The 21,211-nt window shown below is 33.1% G+C and overlaps 2 protein-coding genes and 2 long non-coding RNA genes across 7 annotated transcripts; 2 read left to right on the forward strand and 2 right to left on the reverse strand.

The window, feature by feature from the left end:
* The first annotated feature begins 933 nt into the window (after nt 1-933).
* On the forward strand, nt 934-2,743 carry LOC105126215 (uncharacterized). Its single transcript, XR_842374.1, has 2 exons — nt 934-1,901; nt 2,148-2,743. It is a non-coding gene; the product is annotated as an uncharacterized LOC105126215 (long non-coding RNA).
* On the reverse strand, nt 1,600-2,874 carry LOC105126213 (uncharacterized). The gene is made up of 2 exons (XR_842373.1): nt 2,745-2,874; nt 1,600-2,635 (listed from the first exon to the last, which is right to left on the reverse strand). It is a non-coding gene; the product is annotated as an uncharacterized LOC105126213 (long non-coding RNA).
* A 1,200-nt stretch (nt 2,875-4,074) lies between these two features.
* Nucleotides 4,075-9,837, reverse strand: LOC105126212 (transcription factor 25-like). 3 transcript variants are annotated; one of them, XM_011027006.1, is made up of 4 exons: nt 9,617-9,837; nt 7,973-8,418; nt 4,952-5,863; nt 4,075-4,680 (listed from the first exon to the last, which is right to left on the reverse strand). In XM_011027006.1, exons 1-4 carry the CDS (start codon nt 9,635-9,637, stop codon nt 4,395-4,397), a joined length of 1,665 nt encoding a protein of 554 aa, XP_011025308.1. In that variant the 5' UTR covers nt 9,638-9,837; the 3' UTR covers nt 4,075-4,394. The 3 variants fall into 3 exon arrangements, with proteins under 3 accessions (XP_011025308.1, XP_011025307.1, XP_011025306.1); XM_011027005.1 differs by having other exon boundaries at nt 7,973-8,529; nt 9,540-9,837; XM_011027004.1 differs by having other exon boundaries at nt 7,973-8,535; nt 9,540-9,837.
* Nucleotides 9,838-10,551: 714 nt separating this feature from the next.
* LOC105126211 (translocase of chloroplast 33, chloroplastic-like) lies at nt 10,552-15,136 on the forward strand. Of its 2 annotated transcripts, none has more exons than XM_011027002.1 (8): nt 10,552-10,763; nt 10,890-11,021; nt 11,127-11,234; nt 11,336-11,460; nt 11,609-11,873; nt 14,387-14,455; nt 14,540-14,701; nt 14,807-15,136. In XM_011027002.1, the coding sequence occupies exons 2-8, from the start codon at nt 10,926-10,928 to the stop codon at nt 14,873-14,875; spliced, it is 894 nt and encodes a 297-aa protein (XP_011025304.1). In that variant the 5' UTR covers nt 10,552-10,763; nt 10,890-10,925; the 3' UTR covers nt 14,876-15,136. The 2 variants fall into 2 exon arrangements, with proteins under 2 accessions (XP_011025304.1, XP_011025305.1); XM_011027003.1 differs by having other exon boundaries at nt 10,920-11,021.
* The last annotated feature ends 6,075 nt before the right edge of the window (nt 15,137-21,211 follow it).

Here is a 21,211-nt window from a genome sequence, read left to right on the forward strand (position 1 = left end):
ATCTTTATCGCCCAGAAAACATGCAATTAGCCTTTAGTTTGGGTTCAAAAAGTTCAATTGTGAAATTGTTTAAAGATTTCATTATTGAAATCTATAGTAAAATATATGAGGATGAATAAAATAGCTACACTTAAAAAACCTCACGCTTTATAGTTTTTTATAATTTGATAACAAAAAATGCAGCCCAAACAAAAAGAAAGTTTGATGGCTAAGACCCTATTTATTTGTTATAAAGTGATATTTGTTTTGAAAGTAATTTCTATAGAAAGTATATTATTTTTTTATGTTTGACAATATCATGAAAAATAAATTGAAAAATATTTTTTAGTATTTAATTATACCATGAAAAACAAACTGAAAAATAATTTATAAATATTTTCATTTTCTTTTCAAGTCTATCTAACACACACACATATATAACATTGAATGTAACTATTTAACCACTTAAAATAAAAGAATGACATATAAAAAATGTAATTGTGATTTTTTTTGTTATATCATATATTTATATATAGTTTATTTTGTAAAATATAAATATAAATATACATATAAATTTCTTAATATAATATTATAGACATATAAACTTGTTAAATATTTTTTTAAGTAAATTTCATTTCTAAAACCTCAAAATAATTTTTTAAAATTAATGAAAAAACCAAATTAGCTAATAGTATTAATTAAAATTTTATTTTGTTTGAGGTTGTGAAATGAGAAAGATTTGTGGAGGGTGTATTTGTATAAAATTTATTTTATGTGTTGAAAAAAAAAGTGTTTTCGAGAATTAAGAGGAGAAAAACACTTTCCCTGGTAAATATATATATATATATATATATATATATATAGGAAAATAATTTCTTAGAGTTTATCAATCATTAAAAAACTTGGAAATTACTTTTCAAGAATGTGGTTTTCTAAATAAAAAGGCCTAAAATGCAAAAAAAAAAAAAAAAAAAATTACTACCCCTAGTAAACCACGAGAAGAGCTAGGTGGCATGGTGAACAATATTTTCACCATGTATTTTAGTTTCTGTTAATTAATAATTGATATGGGTTCTAGAAAAGGTGTGACTGTAATATTACTAGCTGACTGCTTTGAACACCAATATAGCGTTGGCATTCGGAAAGCACCATCTCCAGGTTGGCAGCCTCAATTCGATCATGTTTTTCTCCACTGCAACAGAAATGGCTGCCTATATTTGCATGGTAAGAGAAAAGCAACAAGAAGACAGAAATGGATCTTGTGTGTATAACGACATGGTACATGAAGTTATTAACGTTTCAAATCAATTATACTCTTTGTTTTCTTTGAAAACACGAAGAATCATGCTCGGCCAAAAACAGAACTCTGTCTTGTGTTTGCATTTACACGCGTTTATTTACGGGCATGTACCTGCTGGCTGCTGTAGCTTCGAATGGTGTCGTTTCTTTAGAGCTCAACGGGTCAGACAGACGTGGGATTTATGTTCGTGTCTTCTTGTCTTAAACTTCCAGACATTTGATTTTGTGATGTAGAGTACATTGTAACATCAATTTGTCAGTTTGTCACCATCCTTCAATAAAGCCATATGGGTAAGTTGCTGGGAGGTTGGCGGTGTAAAATTGAAACAAGAACAATGGCTAGTGCCATAGCAGGATTCTTAGTTACCAACGGAAATCATCCCTTCGAAATACAGAGAGCTAGTTATTAGTTGACCACGCAAATGTTCCATCGCAGAAATCAAGGCTCCTCTACAAAGGAAACGCCATCAATTCATCCCGTGTGACAGAAGTGCCATCCTTGTCAAATCAGTTTCTCATATAACATTCTTCTGCCTGAACAGTATGATTAACCAAGGGAATACGGGAGCCGGAGGAGATGAAGCTGCAGCAGTCAAAGTGCAAGGAAGGTCTTCTCTTTTCAGGTTCAGCTCAACCCCTTGTCCAGGTTAGCTTGATAGGTCTGATCTGTTTCCGCTGCCCGGGAATGTTCAATGCCCTGTCTGGCATGGAAGGCGGTGGTCAGGTCAAGGCAACTGCAGCAAATAATGCCACCACTGCCCTCTAAACTGCCTTCTCCATTTTTTGAATCCTTGGTGGGGGCATCTATAATATATTCGGTCCGCGTCTCACCCTTGCTGATGGCTGCTCCACTCTTGTCCTTCATGCAGGCTCTTTCTTTATTACAATCACTATCGTGATCAGACTTTTGCGTTCGTGCAGGTCCTCGTTGGGCTGGACAAGGAGCTATCATGATGGCCCCAGGGGCATCTACATCTCTCTTTTGGACCCTTTCACACTGAACTACCATCGGCTCGAGACCGTGTCAATGACAAGACCTACATAGCCTTCCATTTGTTTCATGGCTGCTGGTGCCCTCCTTTCATTCAGAATATTGCATCCAAGTCATGTAGCGAGGGATGATGGCACCCTCTGCACCAACTCAAAGTAGTTTTCTTTGTTGTCTTCCATGATAGCGTAATAAACAACTATCCTTGGTCCCCATAAAATAAATTAAAAACTGACTCTTGTTAAATTGAATGTGCCTTCACTTGATGAACCAGACCATATGCTTTGCAGCTACAGCGGGTTCTACAAGGGAGTGCAGGGTCTGCAGTAGCTTGGCAGGTTGATGACAAGCGGAAGGTTCCCTTGCTTTCTAGTTTGGCAATAAAAAGGTAGTCCAGCTCAGGATAAATAGGGCAAAATCAGAGAGGAGTTATTTTTTGAAATTTTATAAAGCATAGCCACATAATTCATTTCTCCACCTGAGAAAGATTGATGGATAAGCTGAAGTTAGCTGATGTGTTCTTGGACCCACCATGACCTTAACCCAACCCAAGCATAGCTTGTGAAGTGGCCGATCCAGTTCAATATCCGAGTTATGGGTTTTAACTAATTCATTAGGTTATTAGAGGTTGACCCCTATCATTTTTATAAAACAAAAAAATGTGGTATTTGTTTTTTTTTAATAAATAATTAAAGAGTTGTAATTAGATTTTTAACCGGATCACCTGGATTTTTTCTTCCATTAACTTTTTCTTAAACTCAGAGTGGTCCTAGTCTTGTCCCAATCCTGAATCAAATGATCTTGTTTTCTTAAAACTATGACCCCAAGACATCACAATTTTAACCGGTTAGAGTAATGGATAAACTTGAATCATTTTGTTTTTTGTACTTTTATTTAAAACAATATCATTTTATATAATTAAAAAAAAACAATAGTTTAAAAAAAAATTAATAAAAAAAAATCAAATTACCTAAATCATAGAATGATATACTGAATCACTCAAATTTAACCAAATTAATTATATAAATGATCTTAATAAAAATCTAATCCAATTAGGATCCAAGTTAGTCAAATTAATCCAAACTTCATACTTCATGAATCATAGACAATTTTCTTTTTGCCTCAACCATTTCTGTTTTTAAAATATTCTAACCACATATATTTTAATATTTCACTTTAAAATAAAACAATAATAAAAATATAAAGCCAACACATTCTTAGAAAATGTTTGAGAATGAAAAAAGTTCCTTTTCATAATATATATATATATTTTAAATTATTTCAAACATCAGTACATAAAAAAAATCTAAAAAAATAAAAAATTAATTTAAATAAAAAAATTAATTTTTTAAAAAATATGATTTCAATTACAACCACCTCAGTCAACCAGCTCGTAAATGACGAGGTAATCATTTGCACTAAAAAAACAAATCTATTACAATTTTTTAGAAAAGATAAAACTAAATTCAAATATTTTAAAACTATCAAACTTGTTTTATATATAAAATAATATTTAATTATATAATAAATAATCTTAAATATTTTAAAATTAATTAACCTTGATTATTTCATTTCAAGTAAATTACATCTCAACTGCATGGCTCTATTTAATAGTTTTAATTACAAAAAAAAAAACTATATAATGTTTTTTATTATTTTTTTCATTTTTACAATATTTGTATAATTTCTAGAGAAAGAACTTTCTTAAGAAATTCATCAAATTTATTATAGAAAATTTTTTATTAAAAAAAAAACTATTCAAGTCATATATTTAATAATAATAATCTTAGTTTAAATAATTTTACAAATGGCATAGCACAACAATTTATTATCAATATCATATCAGTAACAACACCGAGGCCAAACAACTAAAAGTACACGAGGGCTACAATTTCCCACAAGGATAATTTGTGCAAGCATGATACCTGTTCTCAACGGAAGAGTGTTAATTCTGCTGTACAAAAGGAATTGCGGTGCGTCGACACTGGGTCATGTTTTGAGAATGGTTTGCTCTTATACTCACATCAAACAGCAGGAATTCATTTGCTGACCCATGCCAAAAAATATCTGCATTTCAGACGTATGATGCCATTTATTTTCTCCCTTTTAAAGAGAGAACATTGCTAATTCAATCGTTGTCTTGTTCATGTCCATCAACTTGGTTCTCCTCATTGCCTCCTTCATCCCCTCTACCCCCATAATTAACCCATGGCAACATAGATTCAAACAAGACTGCCAATGCATTTCGATTAGCGACATCGTGTGGAGCAGGGCCACCATCAAGTGGGTTGGCAATTTGTCCCCCATTTTGCTCTGCCTCTCTCATCCTTGGATCAACCATGAAGTTTTGCAGGTTCTCAGGTGGAAGTGTTGGAACTGTATCAGAGAAGTCTGAAACCAGCAAATGGCCATACCTATAATTAAACAAACTGTATCAGGTTCTGCAACAACATCAAGTACAGCAATCATTGGATGCAAGGGATCTATCTCAGTCAAGTTCCAATGATAATTCTGCAGACCCTCAAATCAGCACACAAGCATAAACTTGATTCAGTCATCTGTGGGGCGCGAATTATAATAACAATAAATAACATCATTTCTTGGGACATAACAACAATCATTAACAGCTACTAATAGGTGGTTAGAGCGAAATATAGGAACATGTCCATAATTCAAAACACTTACTCATTGTTCTCAGATGAAAAGGCCTCTTTTCTCACACAAGCCCAATCCTTGGCATCACTGCTACTATGTTCTAGAGTTTCAATCACTTGTAAAGCACTGTTCCGAAGCAATTTTTGAAGGTCTGGAAGCCTCCATATGATATAACTTCTCTCTACATATATATTAATCAGATGATCCAAGGATGCAGACACTGTTTTCTCTGATTGAAAAAAGGCATGCTTTAGTATATTTGTCCATGCCTGATCTTTCAAAGGTACCTTGGCTACCAACTTCTTAAGGACTGACGGGTGGAGCATCAAAGCCTGCTTCATCAAATCAGCTGAACTAGACTTTGTAGCACTAGTATCATCATTTTTTGATGGTTCCTCACGCTCAAGATAAAACCGACAAATGGCAAGAGAATATGAGAAGTTTGGGAACAACCATAAGGAGTTATCACTTTTATAGTCTTCAGAAAACCATTCCAACCACGCATACACTTCTGCCCTCAAAGCAAAGTAATCAACACAGAACATGGCCCCCATTGGATCATCTAAATCCAATGAAAGTAAAAGTTTGCAAACCTCAAGGGCAGAACGATGACAACCACGCCTGTCCAAGTTTTTCATGTGAGTGAAAAGTGTTGTAAACATTGGCTTGTTTGTTTCATGGTTGATCTTCAACTGGCAATTTGCCTGCAAGGGGGTGAACGTGGGGTGCCATGCACATTCCAAGGCATATAAACTCTTTGCAATAGCATCAGCTGACATTTGATGCTCACCCACAAATTTGAAATAGTCTGCCATTGTTATAAGGGAATCTAGGTGATAAGGGTGGTACAATAGAATGCTTGCTATGCCATTCAGATCTTGAATAGCTTTGGCAGCTTCAAATGCCCTCTGTGCTTGATCATAGTAAGAAGAGTGAACATACCTGCATAAATAAAACAACACAGAATCAGGACATGCATGAAGAATCAAAGCTCACAACAAAAGAGCTTCACCAACTAATAATATATAGAAGATAGGTGATAAGAGAAAGAAGAAATGAAGAAATGAAGAAGGAAAATCCTATTTGGAAATGAGTTTGAATGAGATATATTAGCCTTTTTTACATGAGAATTAAACCATTGTAGTTTCACTGATAGGCAGAGACACAATAATTCCTCAAGAAAACACAAGAAAGGATTGCAATTCAAGTAACTGATAGATATAATAGAAAAGAACCATATTTAGCAGCCAATGTAGAATATGAACACATCTTGTGCAGAATAAAAATGCTTTACACAGATTTCAGAATATCACAAATACAAATGATAATGCTGTTTCTGCAGCCAGTCTGCAAAAGACAAAAATATTTTTTGGAAAAGATTAACGTATTAAAAGAAGATGAGGTCCAAATAAAGAGGGGCTAACCCAACGGGATACAAGAAAAAAGGGAAAACGAATTCAAGAAAGGAAAAGGAAATAAAAAACAGAAAGACAAAGGGAGCTGCACTAAGAGGCTAGCTGCCTTGAAACCAAAAGCCAACTCTTTAGATTCAATTACAGGGGGGAGAAGTGGCAGGAAGCTATGGCTCTTGCGGGTCCCATGAATCTCGGATAGAAGCTGGGATGGTACATTTGTGATCATAGCATATCAGGTGAGTTCGGATTAGTTGGATGATGTCCTCACTTAGGGATTGAGGCGGCTTGAAATGTTGGCAGAAGATACGGTTGTTTTGTTCATTCCATATGAAATACATTGAGGCAGACAGGATAAGGCGAGCTAGCAGATGGGTGATTTCATGACGAGTTTAGAATTGGAGGAGGCCCACTAGAGAAGCTGATGCCAAGGGATGTTAGGCCATTGCACTTCAGACTTGCTGGTCACGGCTCCCCAAACTGTGCTGGAATAAGAGCATTAGTGGTCATGGTTTTCAATGTCCATTCCACATAGCATGCATGCCGTGTTTGTTATGCTCCCCACGGTGAGTAGCCTATCTATAGTGCGAAGGCGCCCCTGAGAAGCAAGCCAAAGGATGAAGGATTGACGAGGGACATGACCTTTGAACCATAGCAAATGGTGAATGGTATTTGCGGGTTTGGTCTCTCGAAGCAACTCCCAAGCTGAATCTATGGTGAATTGTCCTGAGGGATTCCCTTTCCAGACATGGTGATCTTCCATGTGGGGTCCTGGCTGAAAAGGAATAGAGTTCCAAATTGCTTGAAAGGCTTGGATACTGCTTGGAAAGTTCCAGCCATCCTCTTTGATGATCCCCGAGACCTTTGCATTCCAGAGTAACCTTGTAAGTGAGAGTTCTGAGGGGGAGCATGTCATTTATCCTTTTCCCATCTGGAAGCCAGTAATCAAACAAAAGAGAGGTTGTATTCCCATTGCCAATGCATGTCATAAATTTCCCTCTGCACCAGTCCCTACTTTGAAGAATCTTCCTCCAAGACCAAGAGGGGTTGGTGGGGATGTTTAGTTGCCAGAAGGATCTCCCTCGAAGTAAGGTGGTGTGAACCCATGTTGCCCATATTGAATGCTTGTCTGTTAGAATACACCATATGTGTTTCATGGTGGCAGCTCTATTCCATGTTTTGAGACTTTTAAGACCAAGGCCTCCTTCCTTCAGGATGAGGGAGGTTCCTTTCCATAGGGCTGCTTGCAACCAGACAGTCCCTTAAAGTGTCCTAGTTATCATTGAACATTTCAAAGTCTCATAAGGTAGGTTAAAGCCATAAGACCATCACTTCATCCCCCACCACACCCCCTCCTCACTCCCACAGAAACAAAATCCTTGAAAGACACCAAAAATTATGTATCTTGATAACCAATTCAAACCCATGACTAAAATGAAAAATCCCCATGTGAATGCTACAATTCACAAGCAAGAGTCCCCAAAAGGCAAACAATAATAAGGAATTTACATTCAATACGAGTCAATGAAGAAACTACCAGTGATGTTTTAATTTCATAACAGATGCATAACCTGGGACATAAAGCAGAAAAATGGAGAATTAATGCCGACCATGTCTAGAAAGCAAGGATATTCATTACCTAAAATGATGGTATCCGTCCTTAGTTTCCAAAAACTCCATGGATAAAGATCCATCCCAACGAGGCCAATGTTCTGATGGAGAGACTAGAATTGTCTTTCTAGTATGATGGGCTCCACGTCTGCCGCCACGAACCTGTCTAGAACTGCTGTCTTGATTACTTTTCTCAAATGATTTCACCACCTTAGAACCAAAAATTCTCCGTAACTCATTCTCAGGATTCAAACATTTGGGATCCAGTTGCAAGGCGGGAGGTGCACATTGTTTAACAAATCCTGCACAAAGTGTTGATGTTTCTGGTTTGGTTTTGGTGGGGCCCAGCTTATGTCTTGAAGAATTAGCATCCAAGGATAAAGCATCTAATGTATCATCCAAAGGTTCTTCAACTTTATTTGTAATTGAAGTCAAACCAGCCTTGCATTTCTTCTTCTTCTTCTTCTTCTTCTTTGATTTCTGATTGGAAGTTGAAATGGCACCCGTCATGCTTCTCATCACAGACAGTTCCTGTGTGTGATCTTTACCCACTACCATTTCATCTGCAATTTCAGGCTCGTCCTCCTGCAGCTGAAACCAAACATTAGCGACTGACAATAAATGGAAAGTAGATATTCCACACTTTCCTTTCACAACCATTAGTACTCCTTTTGATTTAAGCAATTAGATCTTTTAAGGAATCATACTTGAGAACAATGTAAGATGATGAACAACAATTACATAAACAAATCTGCCAGGTAAACTTGAAAATACACTGTTAATGGATCTTCTTCTGCAATATCAAATGTTCTTCAAAATTTCACATGCACGCACCAATTTCCTTGTTATCTCACTAAGTTTTCACACTCCAGAGCAATTCGACCATTGAGCAAAGCACAAGATAAGTAGTGTAAAATATCAGATAAAAAGATGGTTGGAAAGGAATGTAACGGGTCCTAAGAAAACTGAACAGGATGCTTAGAAAGACCAAGTAATAATCCTTCATAAGCAGACAAAAATACGTAATTCTGGGCAGCTGAATGGGAACCAAATGTAAAGAATGCTATGAAAACTGAACTGGTCGTAAAGGCTTCCATGAAAAACTGAATTGAACGCTAAGAATGCCATGCAAACTAAAGCTATTGCAAAAGAACTGGTCAACCGCATTGCACATACTGTAATAAAAAAAAAAGCATGGGCTTGTTTTTTAGTCTCGTTTTTTCAGCTAGCTACATGGTTTATGGGTTCATAGAAAAGCAGTGCCTCTTGGTGTTGCGTTACTACTGTATGTTTTAAAATCTCAAAACGACTCAAGTTCATAAGAGACTGTCAGATTGATTATAATTTTACAAAGGGCCAATTTTTACACAACAATACATCATATGTACGTATTGGAAGCTCACATATAAACTTAAAAGAGAATATTATATATTAGGGCAACTTCCAAACACTGACTACCCATTATATAAGACATCGTAAGCAACCTAAAAAAATGAAGGAAATAAACAAAAATGCAGCGGCAATATTCGTCTTGAAGTATATGTAACTTTCTGGTTTTGATCAGTTAATTGCTGTACAGGACGGAGGAATAAAACCTGATCAACGTCGTCATCATTGAGAAGGTCAAATGGGTTTATCGCAGGGCGATTTTCCGAATCAGGAGATTCAGCTGCTTCTTCTTCATCCTCCACATGATGCTGTTGCTGCTGTAGTTCTTGTTCTTTCAGGAATTTCTTCAGTAACCTAGCTGACATTCTGTCTTCTTTTTTGCGTCTGTAAAATATCAGAGAATTTGATTGGATTCCCGGTTTTCAGACAACAGGGATTGGGATTTCTGTCCTCGAAGCTTGATAATGGCGGTGGACACGACTGTTTTCCTTGAGTTTATACTCTTTTTTTTATAAATTAGAGCATCCGGGCCTTTGCCTAAATTTTTTTACAAAGTTTAGGCTTCAGCCCGTCATAGCATCTTCTCCTTTTTCTGTTTGGGCCTTTCGTGGACCTGGAATCCCTTTTCATTTCACTGAATAGTTGACTTGTGGTATCAAGCCCGTGTGTTATAGAATTTGTAAACAACGAAAATAATTACTCTTATTTTATTATATTGGTTTTTTTATAAATAATAATATTTTAATTTAACTAAAAAAAATAAAAAAGGCTGAGAAACACAGACAAAACAATATAATTATTTTGAATCTGATATAACGAAAAAAAAGAAGATAATTACCATAAATTTAGTGTTGATAAGTATAAATAAAGAAGTATGATTCAGTGTATGTAAAGTTCATTGGCTTGCTGTTAATTTTTGTCATAAAAGGATTAAAAAAAATCTACATTAATCGTTTTTCTTAAATAATCTTTTTAAAGAGGGAATTTGAATATAAAACTATTTATTTTGAGGTTTTAAAAATATTTTAGAAAATATTGAAAAGTTTTTATTTTTATTTTAATTAATTTTTTTAATTTTAAAATTACTTTATCTTTTAATATTAAAAATAAAAAAATATTATTTTAATATATTAAAAAAAATATTTTAAAAAATAATTGGTAGTATAATAGCAAGCGGTCGCTGCAGCCTACATGTACAGAACCAAGGGCAGCATTTGGATCTTCTACCTTGAGTCAAACATAAAGCAAAGAAGAAACTCCCAAAACCAAACCAAAATAAAGGGAAAAAAACAAAATGTTTAGGATTCGGCTTGATAAGGTAATCCATTACACTGCACTGTACAAAAGCAAAGCAAAGCAAAGCCCAATCCCCTCTCTTTCTCTATCTCTATCTCTATCTCTCTTCCGCAGTGAGGCGACATATTCAAGAGGTGATATTCTTACTCTCTCTCCCCTTTATTATTTTTTATTTTAGAAATAATCTCTGGGGTTTAGGACTGGGGGTTTATTCCACAATTTTGTTTCCTTTTTTCTACTAACGGTGACAATAATTTCAGCTACTTTTTCTTTCCTTGGGGTCAATTTAGGCATCAATGGGGTCTGTACTTCGTGAATGGACAGGGTTTCAGCAATTCCCTACTGCTACTCAATCCAAACTTGTAGAATTGTTTGCCAAGTTAAAGGAAGAGGTTCAGACTTTCTATCTTTTTGCTGTTTCAATTCAAAATATTTTTTCCTTTTCGTGTTTCTGCTTTCGTAATTATTTATTTTCTTGGACTATTTTGTAATTGCAGGGTGTTGATAAACTGACCATACTTGTTATGGGCAAAGGAGGAGTTGGGAAATCTTCCACTGTTAATTCTCTCTTAGGAGAGCGAGCGGTCAGTGTTAGCTCTTTCCAGGTAACCAATTTCCTGTGAATTTCAGGGCTAAGGGCAGCTTGTGATCTTTGTATGCTCCATATATCTATATATGGTTGCTAATAACAATGCTTGCATTACAGTCAGAGGGGTTCAGACCTGTTATGGTTTCACGCAACCGGGCTGGATTCACGTTAAACATCATTGACACTCCGGGCCTTGTGGAAGGTGGTTATGTCAGTTACCAAGCTCTGGACATGATTAAACGGTTAGTACTACTAGAACCTCATATGTGTTTCACTCGGATTCCTATGAAATCGTTACTTCTGTGGTTCTTTATCCTGGAATTCCTGTATTAAAGATGTGGTGACCGTACATTAATTTGACTTTAGGTTCTGGTTTGTCTGCTAATGTAGGTTTCTTTTGAATAAGACTATACATGTTTTGCTCTATGTTGATCGCCTGGATGCATATAGAGTGGATGACTTGGACAAGCAGATAATTGGTGCTATATCTGACAGTTTTGGAAAAGAAATATGGAGTAAAAGTTTGCTTGTCCTCACTCATGCTCAACTCTGCCCACCAGACGATCTAAGTTATGATGTCTTTTGTGCTCGAAGATCAGAGGCTGTGTTGAAGACCATTCGTATGGGAGCACGGATTAGGAAGCGAGACTTTGAGGTAAATTGTTTCTTCTTAACTTGTTGTTTTTCTCCCTTCTTTTGGTTTTTTTCCTTTAATTTTACTGGCAACGGCTTCTAATTGGTATTCTGAATGTGCAATAATATTCTGATCAAATGATAAGTGCATAATTTGCTGCACGTGCATGTTGATAATCTGTTGCAAATAGCAGGGTGATTTGGGTTTTTTTTTCATACACGTTATTCCCTCTAAAATAAATAGCTCCCCTCTCTCTCAGATACACATTCTTATGCTAATGAATAGTTCCGTAGACCTCTTTTTTTAATGCTATAGATCTTATAACCTCTTAAGAAACTTAAGGTTCATGATGCGCTGGTTCAAGAGACACTGCGACTTGCTTTTTTGAGAAATTAATGGGGAAGCATATCTTCATTTTTCTATCCACTGTGTTAAAAACTTACCATGGGTTTTTGCAACTTTCTCCTGTTCAAATGTACACATTTGGCTGACAAATGAAAAGGAATGCTAAAAATGGAGGCTTTGGTCAAATCTTTTTTTTTTTCTGCATTGCCAATTATTTACTGCTTGTAACACCATACAGATCTTCAGATATGGTTCACATACTTTAAAAAATGAACTTTGTTATTCAAGGAAGTAAACAAAATGGTAAAATAACCTTCAATTCATTGAGCGTGTTTTCAGATATCCTCTTCCATTTTCACTTCTCTTTAATATCCAACACGTGAATTGCTTGAGGACTATCATGGTAGTTGAAGCTGGTACATTTTGTAGAGGACTGAGTGGGGAATTAGTGAAGGGAGGCTGTCAAATGTGTTAATTTTTATCCTAATCAGTAATGACTTTAGTGCCTGTTGGTGAAAGTCATGTTTTATTTCTGATCCGGGGGGGGGTACAATCTCCGAAGTAAGGGCAACTTGAGGATCAGGACATGGTTGTTTCTGTTGCCACCAATTTACTTGAAGTAAGTTAGCTTTTTGATAGGCTGGGGAATCATCAGATGGACATCTTTTATATAAATCTGATGAGAGACTGTTATATTGCTCCCATGAAAAAAGGATCCATGGGTAGTATCGTAGGGGGTCGATCTTTCATGTGAACGAGGGAGTACTACACCAAGAGTATCTAGTATTCTCATATCTAACAAATTGGATGTCTTGGGATGTTTTGTGCTAGTATACAAGACGATTTGATTTGAGGAAATTGTGGAGAGTTCAGAACTGATTTTTTCTGGTGCTTCAAAGCAAAGGAAGAGATGAGGCTCCTAAGGAAATTGAGAACCTCATGAATATCAAGTTCAAGAGTGGTGGGAAGGAGAGTTGCGTGATGGTGGCTTATGTGATGCGGTTAACTGAGCCCTTTCCCCCTTTGACTGCATTATCACTGTGGAAGTCAGTTGGAAAACACTTGGCAATTGTCCCAGTTTCTTTTATCTCACAAACCAAGGGACACCATGAAATTTCTACTTGTTTCCTTTAATGCACAAAGTGATTCTGGACTCATTTTCTTTTTCTTTTTTTTTCCCTGCTTTGTCTTCTTTAATTTCATCCAAATTTTCTGTGGAGTTCCTTTGCATCCTTTTAAAGTATTATCAAGGATATCATAAGGGAGAATTTATTTTTTATTTTTATTTATTTTTTTATTTTTTTCTTAGCAATGTTTTATCTTTTGGATTGTCAAATATTCTCAAGTATGAAAAATGGCATTTTTTAAGTTATGGTGGAGTTTCGGCAAGATTTTAGGGCACCATTTGTAGTACTTTATGTTTGCTTCTAGATTTGTATTGGGAAAGAAGTGATTATGTATGATTTTACTCCAAGAGAGGAAAAATAAGCAAATCTGATTAGAAAATTAGATAAGCTGGAGTAACTTCTCACCTTTATTCATGCCAATTGATGGCTTGAAAGCATGTCATTATCTGTGGAAAAGGCAAACTCTCCCTTTCCAGATAATTTCTTCATCCTGGATCTGAAGTCTATAAATGAGGGTTATTTATAACGTCTTTGAAAAGGTGGTGCTACTCAAGCTATAACTAATGCTTGAAATATTGTGTTGTTGTATGATCTCTATTTTCAGATTTCTGTGAATTGATTGAGAGAACTTTTTTACTTCAAAAGTTGTATATTACAGTGTTGGATGCATGGGATTGAGACATACTTGTTCCAATGTCTAAGCACTTATTAATTTGGAGTTGAAGAGGGTGTTACCAAAATGAAACTAGTTTGGTGGTTCATGAGTGAACGGCATTCTTCATGGGACATTTAATGTCCTGTAATTGCGTTTGGAAATCAACTTCATTGATAAAAATGCAGATCCATCTTCATTTTTATTTTCCTTTCTGAGAATTATCTTTGTTATAGTTTTGAGGACGCATTAATGGGAAATAAATTAATTTTCCAGTAATTGTATTTGAAGATCAATCTCTATGGAACATGTGAAAATAGAATATGAGAATTTGTTTATTTATTTTTGGGGGTTCTATTTTAGTGTGATTGTTTACATAATCAATCATTCACATGCTTTGATGCTTCTAGGATTCTGCTATTCCCGTTGGTTTGGTTGAGAACAGTGGGAGATGCAACAAAAATGAGAATGATGAAAAGGTTCGCTCATTATTCTCTGAGTTTGTGACAATTTATTCATTTGTTCAAGTGGTTTATTGTGAATTGCTTAATTTTGAGTTGCAGATTCTCCCCAACGGGGATGCTTGGATTCCAAGCCTGGTAAAAGAGATCATTTTGGTTGCAACAAATGGGAAGAAAGCTCTTGTAGTTGATGAGAAGTTGGTTAATGGGTCTGAGTCCAATGACAGGGGAAAGATATTTATTCCTCTTATTTTAGGGATTCAGGTAAAAACTTACCATGTGATCTAACTCCTGTATTCTTTGTGGTAGAACCAGTTCATATAATCAATTTCATTCATGTTAATTTTTTTATTTTTTTTCATGTTGCAGTGGCTTCTTGTGAAATGGATTCAACGAGAAATAAAAAAAGATATTGCAAAAGGCGGCAAGTATCTTTAGTACTGTTCGGTTGCATTCAAATCAATTGCGAGTTGTTATGTGGCTCTTTAGTGGTCTCTTCTTCCTTCTTTCCCCACCTTTTTGTATGCATTTCCTTATTATGTTCTTGCGTCTTCACCGCTTTTGAATACCTGTGCCATTTGTACCTTTTTTTTGGTGTTTTGAGTTGTTCTTAGGGACAGAATATGAGTGAAAGGAGGCTCTTGTTCTTCAACTAACCATATGCTTTTCCTGTTTAATGTTTTGTTTCCTTGCTTTTTATTTGGCTTTCGTTCATAATCTTTTCCATTTAATTTGTTTCTTTCAAAGTTTCAATCTGTCCTTTACATGTGTAGATGATATCTATTACCTATCAGAGTGCTGTGGAAGTAAAAGTGCCTGATGTTGTTTCGTCGCAAATAGATATCTTTCTTTATCCATTTGCTTATTTTGAATCCATGCGGTGGTAGTGTTATGAGCACAAATGTGTTAGCATATAATGTCTAAGATGCTATTCTCTACCAACCTATTAAAAAGTACTGTAATTTTCTCCATATGTTTTTTTTTTTTTTTCAAAGTTGAACCAACCTTTATCAAGCACTTAAGACCAGACCAAGAAAACAACACCCCTCTATCCAAACACAACCCAAGACAGGAAACTCAAGCTCTTAACAATATACTAAAACACGTGGAAAAAGCACTGGAGCTTTCCTCCCATGTTCTAATACGTGTGGAAAAAGCATTGGAGCTTTCCCCCACATGTTCTGTTTTTTTTTTTTCAAAGTTGAACCAACCATTACCAAGCCTTTACCAAGCACTTAAGACCAGACCAAGAAAACAACACCCCTCTATCCAAACACAACCCAGGACAGGCAATTCAAGCTCAAACATAAAATGGCATCTGTGAGACACCAAAGTTGTGCTATACTCACAAAGCTACAAGCACCAAAAGTTGAAAAACCAAAGTAAAGCCTTGAACTTTATTCGCGAAGCATCAAAAATTGAAAAAACAAAGTAAAGCCTTGAACTTTATTCGAGCAACAAAAAAACCTAAAACAAGAAAAACAATTATCAGTGCTAAAAAACTGAATTACAACTAATTAAGCGAAACCTAGATGATGGAATGAAGTATTTTTTCAAAATTACTAATTAAGCAAAACCCAGATGGTGGAATGAAGAATTTTTAAAAAAATTATTTTTGTTAATTTTTTTTTTTAAATTAAGTTGGTTGAGAATTTAACTTTAACTTTTTTCATGGATTACTATAATGTTTCCTTACATAGTTTTTTTTTATGATTTTTTTTAAATGGTCTTTATCGATTTTACTTCGTTGTTTTTTTCTTTAAAACACTAGATTATTACAATATTTCTCTATATGGTTTTTGTTTTGCTACAATGTTTTTTCATAAGTATTTTTTTCAAAATTATTTTTGTTGAGTTTTTTAAATATTAAACTGGTTAAGAATTTAGTTTTAACTTTCCTCACATGTTTTTTTTTCTTTTTTTTTCCTAAATTGTCTTCTTCATTTTTTGTGTTTTTTAGAATTATTTTTATTGATTTTATTTTAATATGAAGCTGGTTGAAAATTTAGCTTTATAGTTTTTCCTCTTTATACACTGTGAATTGCTATAGTATTTCCCTACATGATGTTTTTTTTCTTTTTTTATGATTTTTTTTCCAAAATGGTCTTTATTGATTTTTTTTTTTTCATATTGAGCTGGTTGAGAATTTAGCTTCACAGTTTTTTCCTTTAAAATATTATGGATTGCTATAGTGTTCCCCCATAAAAAAATTTTTGTTATAATTTTTTTTTAAATTATCTTTATTGATTTTATTATTTTTAATATTGAGTTGATTAAGAATTACAACTGTATATTTCCTTGTGAAATAGATTGCTACGGTGTTTCTTTAGCTTTTTAGTTTTTTTCCTTTAAAATACTATAAATTGTTACAGTGTTTCCCCACATAATTTTTTTTATGATATTTTGTTTTTTTTTTCAGAATTATTTTTATCAATTTTATTTTTTTTTCATATTGAACTGGTTGAGAATTTAGCTTCGTAGTTATTTTTTTTATAACACTATGGATTGCTACAGTGTTCCCCACATAATTTTTTTGTTATGATTTTTTTTCAATTATATTTATCGATTTTATTATTTTTAATATTGAGTTGGTTAAGAATTATAATTATAAATTTCCTCATAAAATAGATTGCTACAATGTTTCTTGCATGATTATTTTTCTTTTTTTTTATGATTTTTTCTAAAATTTTCTTTGTTAATTTTATTTTTTTAATATTAAACTGGTTAAGAATTTACTTCGTAGTTTTTCCTTTAAAAATATTGTGAATTGCAATAATTTTTCTTCATATAATTTTTTTAATTTTTTTTAACAAATTAACGTACGACAACGCACAAACATACCACAACCTGCAACATCGAGCATTTTTTTTTCATATTGAGCTGATTGAAAATTTTGCTTTGTATTTTAAAAAAAAAAACATTATGGACTGTTACAGTATTTCCCTACATGGTTTTTGTTTTGCTACAATGTTTCTTCACATGTTTTTTTCAAAATTATCTTTATCGATTTTTTTTTAATATCGAGCTAATTGGGAATTTAGCTTTAACTTTTCTCACATGCTTTTTTTTTCTATTTTTTCATTTTTTTTTGCCTTTTTCCCCCAAAATTGTCTTCTTTCTTCATTTTTTTGTGTTTTTTTCAGAATTGTTTTTATTGATTTTATTTTTTTAATATGGAGTTAATTAAGAATTTAGCTTTGTAATTTAAAAAAAATATTGTGAATTGCTGTAATGTTTCCCCCATAAATTTTTTATGATTTGTTTTCCAGAATTGTTTTTGCTATTTTTTTTTTATATTGAACTGGTTGAGAATTTAGTTTTGTTGTTTTGTTTTTAAACATCGTGGTTTGCTACAGTATCCCCCACATGATTTTTTTAAAAATTATTTTTATTATTTTTATTATTTTTAATAATAAACTGGTTAAGAATTACAACTATAGATTTTCTCATGAAATACTATAGATTACTATAAGATTTTCCTTCATGGGTTTTTGTTTTTTATAATTTTTTTTAAATTTTTTTTATTAATTTTTTTTATTAATATTAAGCTAATTAAAATTTTAACTTTATAATTTTTTCTTTGAAAAAATTATGAATTATAATAATTTTTTTAAATATAATTTTTTTTAACAAACTCATAATAATATATAAATATATCATAAACCCGCGGCATCGCCATCTAATACATGCTAGAAGAAGATGATTTCTCCGACCTGTGCCATGCCAAGGAAAATATTTCTACCACTTCAAAATGAGGTTCCTGTGGTGTGCTTTAAGTTTCATGAAAAATGTCTCGAGCATCCATTGTTTGTGAGTTTGTGATTATGGTCACTTCACTCCTGGCGTGGCAGGCTGGCAGTCAACATTTGAAAGCTGTTTGCTATCTTTCTGCGGAGACTTCGGGAGGTAGGGACGCGGAGACTCGCGTTTTTCTCGCTTTTGGTCTTGGTCATTTAATATTATTTTGGTGTTTGGTCATTTAATATTATTTTTGTGTTTGGTCGATGACCCTCGTTACACGTGCAACCAAATCACACGTCAGGATCCGTTTCGGCGACGGCAACTATTATCCTGTTTTTGAATGTGTCGGTGATGGTGTTTTAAAGTTTTTTTTATATAAATATATTAAAATAATTTTATTTTTTAAAACTTATTATTGATATTAGTATATTAAAATAATATAAAATTTAAATTTTAAAGAAATATTATTTTTTCTCGTTGAAACTAAAATTTAAAAACATAATTAGATATTGAAGCAATTTACTGTTTTTAAAGAGGATTTAACATGTATTTGATTTTATAGTTTAAATTATTTTTAAAAAATATTTTTTATTTAAAAATATATTAAAATAACTTTTAAATTTTTAATATTTACATATTAAAATTATTAAAAATTAATAAAACAATATTAATGACGGGAGGTAGGGAGGCGGAACCACAGGATTTTTGAGGGACTCGCCGTTTTTCTGCCTTTTGGTCGTTGCCAGTATTATTTTTGTGTTTGGTCATTTAAGATTACTTTTGTGTGGGGTCGATGACCCTCCTTACATGTGCAACCAAATCACACGTCAAGATCCGTTTTGGCGACAGCAACTATTGTCTTTATATATATATATATAGATTAATATAGTCGTTTAGCCAGCTTGGAGTTATCATAATTAATTTTAGAAATTAATAATTATATAAAATTTTAGTAGTTATCATATAAATAATTAAATAATTAAGAATTTAAACTTGAAACCACAAAAAAATCAAACTTCTTAATTTTAAATTTTTACTATTTGACCACTACCTAAATAATTTATTATCTTTTTTTTAAAAAAAATTTATATGGGGTGTTCGGGACAGCTTGCGCGCACCACGACTAATCCTCACCGTCCACTCAATACCCTGCAAACCCAGTAGACATGTAAGGCACCGCGAGGGTGACAAACGTGCACGTCAGGGCTCAAACCCAGATGCAGTGGAACGAGACAAGCCCTTTCCACCACTAGGCCAAGCTCTAGAATGCTTATTATCTCGTTTTTGAATGTGTTGGTGATAGTGTTTTAAAGTTTTTTTAATTTATAAATATATTAAAATAATTTTTTTTATTTTTAAAAATTTATTCTTGATATTAGTATATTAAAATAGTATACAAATTAATTTTAAATAAAATTTAAATTTTAAATAAATAATATTTTTTTCAATGAAACTAAAATTTTAAAAATTTATTAGGTATTGAAATAATTTACTGTTTTTAAAGAGGGTTTAACATGTATTTGATATTGTAGTTTAAAAAATATTTTTTATTTTAAAATATATTAAAATAATTTTTAATTTTTAATATTTACATATTAAAATTATTAAAAACTAATAAAAAATATTAATTTAATAATTTTCAAGGGAAATCAAAAAATAAAAATTACAGAATTTCTAAACATTCATTTAAAGTTAAAAAACAGCATCACGTTGCTGTAGACGAAAATAAAAAGATCAATTTGTTGTAAATAAATAAAGGGCTAATTACAATATTAGTACATTATCTTTTACTCTTTTTTTTTTAATTTAGTATATGAAATTTAATATTTTTTTTATTTAAATACATTGATTTTTTTCAAAATTTCCAAATAGTGTTTCGGCCTATCTTTCATTATTTTTTCTATTATTTGATAGTACATCATCTAACTTTGAAGTAAATAGTAATTATTGTTTAAAATATTTTTATTTAAAAATATATTAATTTTTTATTTAAATTATTTTTAATATTAAAATATCAAAATGATCTAAATTTCAAAAAAATATTAATTTTTTAAAATTACTTTTTAAATAAAAAAATAAACACGCTTTTATTTTATTTTAATAAAATACATGAACTTTTTTTTTTATTCATCATCTTTTTAATGTTTCCATAGAATACTTTTTTTTTTAATTGATCGTAAAGATCTAAATAAAATAATATTTGAGTGAAAGAGCTAGAACATAAAACAGTCCCTGTCCTCCATCTCGCGTTGCCCAAAAATCCTTTTTGATTCTAACACAAATATTTTTTTAGAAAGAAAGACACCGTTCAAAGACCGCCAAAGACCACGCAACAAGGAATGGAATATCCTTTTGGGCACTGTTAAATATTTGATTTTAGGCCACATGCCAAACTAGGACTAGACTCACTCTACCTATATATATAGCTGTAAGGCAATGCTGAAGGCATCGGGTTTGCTGATTTTAGGTAGATAACAACGATGGCGAAGAAGAACACACCAAGTGTTTCACCCTCCCACTTTTTGGGGTTTGTGGTTTTTTCTCTCTGCTTCTTCGTTCCAAAATCTGTGTTGGGTGTGAAAAAAGAGCTGCGATTTAGAAAAAATGGACAGTTCAAGATACTGCAAGTGGCAGATATGCACTATGCGGATGGCAGGACCACGTCGTGCCACAATGTGTTCCCAAATCAGATGCCTACTTGCTCTGACCTCAACACCACTGCCTTTGTTGAGCGCATGATTCAAGCAGAGAAGCCCGATTTTATTGTTTTCACTGGTACCCCTTATACTCTTATTTACCCTTTCCTTTTCTAATTCCTAGTTATGTTCTTGGTTCTGATTTTTTTTCTCTCTTTTTTTTGGTCTATATATGATTGTTATTCTGAAATTTGGATATAAACAACAACACCCAGTTGTTAATTTGTTTACCGAAGCATGTTTCCTAATTTGGTAACAGTATATATGGCATGTAGTGGGTAAGCTCTAACAAGTATGCTCCTTTCAAAATCTGAGCTAATGGAAGTATTATTGGCAC

The sequence above is a fragment of the Populus euphratica genome, unplaced genomic scaffold (genome assembly GCF_000495115.2).
Source record: "Populus euphratica unplaced genomic scaffold, PopEup_1.0 scaffold75.1, whole genome shotgun sequence".
NCBI lineage: Eukaryota > Viridiplantae > Streptophyta > Magnoliopsida > Malpighiales > Salicaceae > Populus > Populus euphratica.

What these genes read in the sequence shown, in the direction of transcription:
- LOC105126212 (XM_011027004.1), bottom strand. Translation starts at nt 9,698, where the DNA reads ATGTCAGCTAGGTTACTGAAGAAATTCCTGAAAGAACAAGAACTACAG. An exon ending in GACGGATACCATCATTTTAG is followed by an intron (nt 5,864 to 7,972) that starts GTAATGAATATC and finishes TTATTTATGCAG; the next exon opens with GTATGTTCACTCTTCTTACT. An exon ending in TTTTCATCTGAGAACAATGA is followed by an intron (nt 4,681 to 4,951) that starts GTAAGTGTTTTG and finishes GTTTAATTATAG; the next exon opens with GTATGGCCATTTGCTGGTTT.
- LOC105126211 (XM_011027002.1), top strand. Translation starts at nt 10,926, where the DNA reads ATGGGGTCTGTACTTCGTGAATGGACAGGGTTTCAGCAATTCCCTACT. An exon ending in TTGCCAAGTTAAAGGAAGAG is followed by an intron (nt 11,022 to 11,126) that starts GTTCAGACTTTC and finishes TTGTAATTGCAG; the next exon opens with GGTGTTGATAAACTGACCAT. An exon ending in TTAGGAAGCGAGACTTTGAG is followed by an intron (nt 11,874 to 14,386) that starts GTAAATTGTTTC and finishes TGATGCTTCTAG; the next exon opens with GATTCTGCTATTCCCGTTGG.